The 8,131-nt window shown below is 35.3% G+C and overlaps 1 protein-coding gene across 5 annotated transcripts; it reads right to left on the minus strand.

The window, feature by feature from the left end:
- Positions 1-713: 713 nt before the first annotated feature.
- LOC111286782 (uncharacterized) lies at positions 714-5,728 on the minus strand. Of its 5 annotated transcripts, none has more exons than XR_016329059.1 (3): positions 3,069-5,728; positions 1,863-2,171; positions 714-1,485 (listed from the first exon to the last, which is right to left on the minus strand). XR_016329059.1 is itself a non-coding variant. In XM_089746104.1 (3 exons), the coding sequence occupies exons 1-2, from the start codon at positions 5,551-5,553 to the stop codon at positions 1,910-1,912; spliced, it is 2,505 nt and encodes an 834-aa protein (XP_089602230.1). In that variant the 5' UTR covers positions 5,554-5,664; the 3' UTR covers positions 714-1,485; positions 1,863-1,909. The 5 variants fall into 5 exon arrangements, 4 of the variants coding, with proteins under 4 accessions (XP_089602230.1, XP_089602228.1, XP_089602229.1 ...); XM_089746104.1 differs by having other exon boundaries at positions 1,863-1,929; positions 3,069-5,664; XM_089746102.1 differs by lacking the exon at positions 1,863-2,171 and having other exon boundaries at positions 3,023-5,697.
- Positions 5,729-8,131: the final 2,403 nt, after the last annotated feature.

Consider the following 8,131-nt stretch of genomic DNA (forward strand, 5'->3'; position numbering starts at 1 on the left):
GAGTAAAGCATACCATACGCCGAGAAAAAGAGAGAGAAAAAGGAGAAAGAAAGATTAGTAGTTTAGTTTGGTGAGAAGTCAGCATTAACAAGTCTTGCCGACATGAAATTCTGTCTCTCCACTTATAAATCGGTAATTTATAATTAGAAGAAGACCACAAAGAGTGGTAAAAGAAAATCACTCCACTTTTTCTTCCCTCTTCTTCACCCCCCACAAAAAGATGAATGAGACCACTTGATTTATATATATATTTTCACCTCTGTAACTGTTGGTGGAGATGGGTAGGGTGAATCTGATTCCATCGAGGCATTAAGCCAAAAGGGAGAGTTCAAAGTTCAAAGTTCTAAGCGCTTTTTAAGGGGTTTTTGTATGATGAGAAGGAAAAAAGATGGAAAGCCGATGGTTTCTTGAAAAACCCATGTTTGGTTTCCATGAAGGATTGCAACATGCAACAGTGACTGCTTACCATAATTGGAAGAAAGTGTAATGGTTAATTTTTGACCAGCTATTGTCAAATGACTCCTATATGCTTCCCTTGGAGAGGTATATATAACTGAAGTCTGCAATTAATTTTCTTCTCCTTTTTTAGCCAAACTGCATGCTTAACCCCTTCCAGCTTTTCTCGATTAGCATTTATTTTTTGTTTTTCCTAAACAAAGGATCATAGTTTTCCGATAGACTGATGGAAATAAAAAAAACTAGAGTGGTTCTAATTGTGAGAGGCATAAAAGACTAGTATATGTTAGTCAAAATTAAGCTCATATACAATTATTTCTTGTTTTCCATTTTCATTTTATACAGTCATGAATAACAAATCTTGTTTTTCATCGGAGAAGGAAGATAAATATGGGAACATCCACCGGAGAAGTTGCTTAAATTATAGTTTTGAAATTGCCGGTGCATGAGGAACCAATGAATCAGTTTGAAATCGTTGTAGGATCACTCTCAAGTCTCGAGCATCTTCCGTGCCGCTTCAGGCCGACAATCTTCCTTTGCTTGGGTCCTCCTTAAGGCCTTTCTCGCAATCATGGGGGGCATCAGCCAATGACTCTTCATGAACATCATGAGCCTTGGAATGTTTAAAAGATAAGTTACCCCAAAGATGATTTGATGGGAAAAACCTGATCTCTCTCCTAGACAAACCAAAGCTTGGAAAAAGACTTCCACTTCTTTCATGGTGGGGCTCCACTCTCCCAAAGACACAAAAAACAGGAGAGATATAGATGAGAAGGAAACAGTTAGAAGGGCTGCTCCAGCTAGAAAGATCTGGTCTCGGGTCCTTCCTAAGTTGCTGACCCACATACTGAAATACGGCTTGCCATCCAGCCAACCAGCTTGAGGAACCTCCTGGAAAAGGACACCTCTCTGCCAAAAACTTCAAGTCCTTGGATCCTAATCCCTCTCTAATCATGGTCCAAACGATACTAACGCCCAACCATCTTTATGGTGGTCTCTCCAGTCCGACAATATCTTTTTCATATGCTTCTGCCAACAAAAACAATAAAGACATTTAGCATAATTATCATAAGTTCAACTTACAACAATTGACTCTATCAAAGTTTTTGAACAAATGTTTCGGTAGTTCAATTCACCAAGAAAATAACTCGTAATAAAAACAAACGTATATCCAAGGAAGAAATGAGCCTATCCAAACATTTCTGATAAAAACGCACTTGAACCTACTACTTTCAGAAGTAAAGAATGTACTTCGGATGTGATTTAGGTCCACAACCTGTCAAAAAGCTTGATTGCATCACAAGTTTCAAAGACTAAACACAATGGAAACACAGAAAGCAGAAATCTTATCAAGTTTTGGTATCTCCCAAAGAACAGATACAACATGGTCCAGGTGAGGCAATTACCTGTTTTGGCTGAGATAAAGAACCTAAACTTGGAACTTCATTCCACTTTAGTTTGCAGAAAGACCCTCTAGATGGGCATACAAAGGACCACCAAGCAGCCAAATTCAAGTACCAAAGACCAGAAAAAGTGAAAGGTTTTTCAGTATAACCTCCCCAATCAGTTTACCATACATCATAGAGCAAATGATATCCAAATTGCACATGTGAAATTGCACAAAGACAGAGTGTTGATCACGCTTGTTTATAAAGGAAATGAGATGATCATGCAAAGGATCCACACTTCAAATAATATTGGGAACAAGGGACCAACTGTAAATTATATCAATTACAAAAGTTCAGTTGTACTTGAAGATCTAAATAAAGAAACAATGTAACAAACTTTTTCAGACAGAAAGGTAATTGTCTTTAGAAGATTAATTACTTTCCCAAGAACAATAAAATGGTGAACTGGACTCCAAGAGAAATTGCTTCCTCAGATTCTTAAGAACACAAATGAGGGCTCATAATTCTTAAAGCAAGATTGTAAATGGAATAGAGAAAATTCAGTAAATAATATCATCTATACACACATGCATTGGAGTCCTAAACCGACAAAAAAGCACATATGCAAGGTAGCATACAAACCAAATCAGATGACATAAGTTCCGATATTACTCAAGATGACAACACATGGTGCATAAGTGCTTTATGGTCCAAGCATATGACCTGTTTCCTAAACCTCAAAAGAAAATATAGACTCAAGATATTTTCATAAAACCAAAAGAGAAATCATAAATCTTTCCCCTATATAGATATGATTTTTTTTTTTATAAAAAATGCTAGATGAAAAAAAAAATTTACAATGTTCTTCCTGTTCTGTAACTTCTACTCATGCAGCATTCTCCATCTTCACAAACAAGAAAACTCTTTTCTGCAAATCAAAAGCCCCAAAATCTTGCTAGGGTAAAAGATGGGAAAGTGCTCAAACTGTGAGGCTGAGCAGTGGTAGGAATACAATATTCAATCTCAATCAATGCCCTTTTCCTCCCAACTGACTCCTAAAATCTTCTAAAGAGGAAGTAAACTACTACAAAATGGGAAAAAAAAAGTAGTAAAAAGAATTCAAAAAATCCTACAATTTTTAAATTTCTAAAGAAATGGGGAAAAAAAAAAAACATTACACTGATGATGTTTCGACAAGAACCTCATTTAGCACATCATCCTCACCATTTGCCAATGCGAAAAGCTCTGCATCCTTCTCTTCATCGGTGGAAAAATCCCGCCTCTCGTGCTTGGAGTGAGCTGCAATAAATATCAACTTTTGAGCCCTCTCCATGCCTACCCTTGAATGCCCATGTGAACCTACCCATCTCAACAAAGACCATCTGCATTTGAATCCACATGAAGTTGCATGGAGGAAAATAAGCCTAACTGCAACTTTACCGAGGGACTTGAACTCAGTAAGATAAGTTTCCCAAACAAGCCTACTGCTCTGGGGATTCGCAATTTTCATCTTCCCAGTGACTGGATCTCTCTCCCTCATCTGCACAGCTTGTGCATATACTGGATCAAGCCCTTCTGTTCTCCATTTCATAAGTTCCATAAGAGCAATATGAGCCTCCTCCATAGATACAAGCCTGGTTATCAGCTTATCAACATCCTTTTCTTGCTCAAGTGTCAAGCATTTGAATGGGGGAAGGTACTTCCCACTCATGTCTTTAATCAAATAAAGTGGATCAAGTATATATGCAGCAGCCCAAGCAGGGTGGTAGTTCTTCTTGAACCGCCTTTCAATCACTTTCTCTACTGGACCTTCTACAATGTGAAATTTTGAACACCAATCCTTCACCTTGGTTCTAAGATCATCCCAAAGTGGCAGGCATTGCCCAACTAGTGGTCTTTCCGTCTCAATCTCTTGAGCCATTTCTTTGATCAATTTAACCAATGAATGCATCGCCTCTAGGTCATTCCAAAACCCCATATCTCGAATCATCTCTGCAACTTCCCTGGCAACTGGATCCTCCATGGCTACCATCTTATATGTTTCGTCAAGCAAAACCATCTGAAGTGCCCGAGCTGAGTTCAATATATCTTCAATCATTGTATACACAGGACCAAAATTCAAGCTTTCATGATCACGCAAGGGCACTCTCAATAACCTGGCACTCCCACACTCCTGCAACTGACACTTTTGAAAGCTACTTCGAACTTGATTATTTATGAAATTTGCAAGCTTCAAGGCATTCTCAGTCACTGTCTTGAACAAAGGAAGCTCCTTGCGAAAGTCCTTAATCAAACTATTAAAACCCTGAAACTGACAAGAAAGATTAACCATCCAATGGTGCTGATTCTCCAAATTTCTCAATGCTTTAGCCTTAAATTTATCAGCAACAATCCCTGCACATTGCTGCACAGCATTCCCACAAATTCCCGTTACCGTCTCCCACAGCAGCTCCTCTGCATATTTAGAAGGAACAGAACCATTAAGAAAAACGGCCTTTCTATACAAACTAGTTCCATTAGGCAAATTCACGGTCAAATTCACCAAGCTCTCTTCCCCACTAGCAAAGGTTTTAACTTTCCACCCATCAGATGCAACCTGAAAGAACATAGCATCTCTAATCCTTGCTTCGGATTCAGCTTTCACTTCCTCATACTTAACATCCAATCTACTCCCAGCAAGCTCCCTCCTGGAAACTGGTGGCAACCCAACCTGATTAAGAAAAGCTCTAAATTTTGGATGTTCAAGACTCGAAAATGAAACCGACCCACAACACTCATAAATCCAATCAGCTAAAAAATCAAATGCACACTCAATCTGGGACTTGCTTAAAGTTGGCCTAGGTGAAGTTTTAGGACTTTTTAGCTTCTTTACACTATCTTCCAACATAGCCAAAGCACTTAAATCCTCTTTCCCACCAGACAAAACCAAATGCTGCTGATGTTGAGGCACGAAAATTCCACCACTCGCCGTCACAACCGCCCTTGGCGACGGCGAGTAAGCTAACTCCCCAGAAAACCTCGAAGGATCAATAATAGCCAACGGAGTAGCCTGATAAGAACAACCCGAACCTGAAACAGAAGCCGAACCCGAGCCAACAAGGACCCCACCAGTGACAGTTACAGCAACCGAAGAAGAACTTCGTTTTCTATTACTTTGAGTTGCGGTTGTTGTTGCCAACGTTGGTGCGGATGGAGAAACAGAAGAAATGGGTATAGCAAGAGAGTTAAAGTTGGGACAAGTTCCCCTTTTTAGATGCTCTGAAGCTGTTCTTGAAGGATTAGAAGCTGAGAAAAGAGCGTCGCACAAAGAGCACCGGAGCTTCACAGCTTTGGGGAGTCCTGTATCAGTGTTATGAACGAGCATGGGCTCGAGATGAGCCCAATACCAAGCTCCTTTACCTTTTATAGCCTTGGTTCGAACCATGACTAACCCTTCATACCTTTTCTGCACGGTCTTGGCTGTTAACTCGTCGGCTGAGACTGAGTCCACTGGCGTCGTTGTTGTATTAGTCGAGGCAGCCATTGCAGAGGGACTTAAATTAAAAAAAAAAAAGGGAAAATTTGGCAACTCTTTTTGGAGTTTCACTGAAAGATTCTGCTTCTTGTATTTGTTGCTGTTGACATCGTTGTTGTTGTCATCATTTTCTTCTTTTTCTCTTCCTCGTTCCCGTGGATTATATAGACGAAAACGCTTTATGGGGTTTTGCATTTAGCCGGGAAAATCCGCCGGCGACGGCCGGATCTTAATTCCCAGCGACTTTCCATGCAGAGTTTTTTCCGACTTTTTTTTTTTTTGTTGGGTGTGGTTTTTTAGCAGGAGAAATTTCAAAGAGAAAAGTAAAATGGGTAGGGTAAGAGGGAAAGAAGGGCACATGAGAGAGTGTGTATTGTACCGACGCACTGACACGCGTCGTCTAGGTGAGCGTGGGGAGAATGGAAGGGGGGCATGTTGATGGAAACTGGTGTAATAAGGTAACACCAGAGTCCCACGTACGAAAACATTTACTACCCGACACTGGCTGTCACGAACAGTGATTGGAGAGTAATGTACACGCGCCTTAAAAGGTTCTAGTCTTGGTATCACATTCATGTTTCTCCCTTTTCTTTTCTTTTTTTCTCATATTTTTCAATCATTTTTTTGTTTCTTTTTATTTTGTTGATTTTTTTATCCAAAAATATTTTTTAAAAAAATTATTTTATTTTTAAAATCAAAATAAATTGTCAACTTATAAATTTTTTTTTTTATTTTTAAATCTAAGACAAAGGATCATCCTACAAAAAAATTTTAAAAATTTTTTGAACTTAAAAATCACTTACTAATAAAAGATTATAAAATTTTAAACTTAAATATTTTATATTTAAATTTTAAATTTTAATCCCTTACGTCATGAATTTTTTTTTCTTTCTTTTTGCATGATGGGAATTGCATATTTTTTAAAAAGAAAAATTGATTTTCTGTTGGATTTTTCATTTTTTCACAACCAACCAGACCAGAGTTGCGTTAAATTGGGTTTCCTTTTGTGACGTATTGTTCATGTGGGTTTTTTCAAGACGTGGACACAAAAAGGGCAACCTAGGAATTTAATGAATTCTCCTCCCCTCAACCGGCTCTTCTTGGGGGCAGTGTTGACCGAAGACATCCAAAACAATTGCCTTGAAAAAGTTCCACCAAACACTCTATGCAATCAAAGCTCGGGGATTTCTCATTTATTTTATTATTTTTCTCCTCTTTTTTATTTCTTTGTTTTTTAATTTTGCTAAAAGGACCCTTAGATTAGGTAGCATAGTCATGGGTAAATTTACGGGAAATTTTGTCCATTTTTAATTATAGTTTTTCTAGTCATTATTACAAGGAAAAGAAGTTTTAAAAAATTAATATTTTAATATTTTAAAATAAATATTTTTAAATTAATTAATGAATTATTAAAAATTATATATAAAATTAAAAATTTAAATAAATTTATAAAAATAATATATTTTTCAATCAAATAAATATCACCTTTAAAATTTCACCTTATTTTCTAAGTTAATTTTGAAAAAACTAATCATGCCAGAATACATTGAATAATATCATCATGGACACATCAATCCCCTTTAGATTGTGATCTATAAAAGCACCTACTACCCTAGTATTGGCAACATCAATGTGTTCTGTACAAAATATTTTTTATCCCTCTCAATTGCCCATATTTTGTATTTAAGAACACTTTTTTTTTTTAATAATTTGCTCCTAAGGGGCCCATAATCAAAAACATTTGATAGACTTAAGGTAAAAAAAGAAAGGGTTTTCAAATTTAGTTATTAATTTTTTTATTGACCATTTATAATGTAAAAATAAATTTTTAAATTTTTAAAAATTATTTGATATATTGATAATATAATTTTTTAATTTTATAAGAGGAATTTAGATGATAACATATATCTCATTATTTTTTTAAATTAATTTTTTAAATATATAAAAAATAATGTCACTATATTAATCTCATTTATGAAATTAAAAGATTTTATTGTCAATATATTTAATAATTTTTTTAAAATTTTTTATACAAAATGAGTCTCGATATATTATAATATTGAGGGATTGAAAAATGCTTCAAGTTTCAATAAAATTCTACTCAAGTTGAGGTGATTTTATTCTACTTGATGTAACATCATTTAGAATCAAAATAAAATAAAATCTCTTTTGAGTTAGAACTTAATTTCATCTCAAATGTGAAAAAAAAAATTATAAGATAATTAAAGATATCTTTAGACTTTATTTGAATCTAATTTCATTTTCGAATGATTTTAACAGCACAAATCATTACATTGACTCAATAGATTCAAAATTATATCTCTAAATGCTTTCGAACTCAAAATAATAACAAATGAGATTCCTTCTTTGCCAACTAAACTAATCTTTGGTTGAAAATATTTTCTTTTTTTTTGTTTTTTGTTTATTTTATCATTTAGCATTAAGTTTGATATATATGTTTTAAACAAAGGTAGTTATTAAAATAAATAGAAGAGCAAGAATTTGATTAAATTATTAAATGGAGCAAAGGGTTTATATCATAGGACTATAAAAATGGGAGAAAAGGTCAATTGTTAATACCTTAGTTGTCAATATACATTGAGTCAATGAACCATTTGTAACCCAACTGTCATCCATCTTATATATGTTTTGAACCATATTTTAAGCCTATAATTTTTAATTCTTCCCCAATTCATTGAGCACAAAAAAAAATTCCCTTATGGGACGTTTGGTTTTAAAAAATTTATAAATTTTTCTTTGAAATCTTATTAGT

This window comes from Durio zibethinus, chromosome 17 (assembly GCF_047325235.1).
Source record: "Durio zibethinus cultivar Kanyao isolate XHJ-2024 chromosome 17, ASM4732523v1, whole genome shotgun sequence".
Taxonomy (NCBI): domain Eukaryota; kingdom Viridiplantae; phylum Streptophyta; class Magnoliopsida; order Malvales; family Malvaceae; genus Durio; species Durio zibethinus.

Bases quoted from the DNA above. Each gene is read 5' to 3' on its own strand.
- LOC111286782 (XM_089746102.1), bottom strand. From the start codon at position 5,553: ATGCAAAACCCCATAAAGCGTTTTCGTCTATATAATCCACGGGAACGA.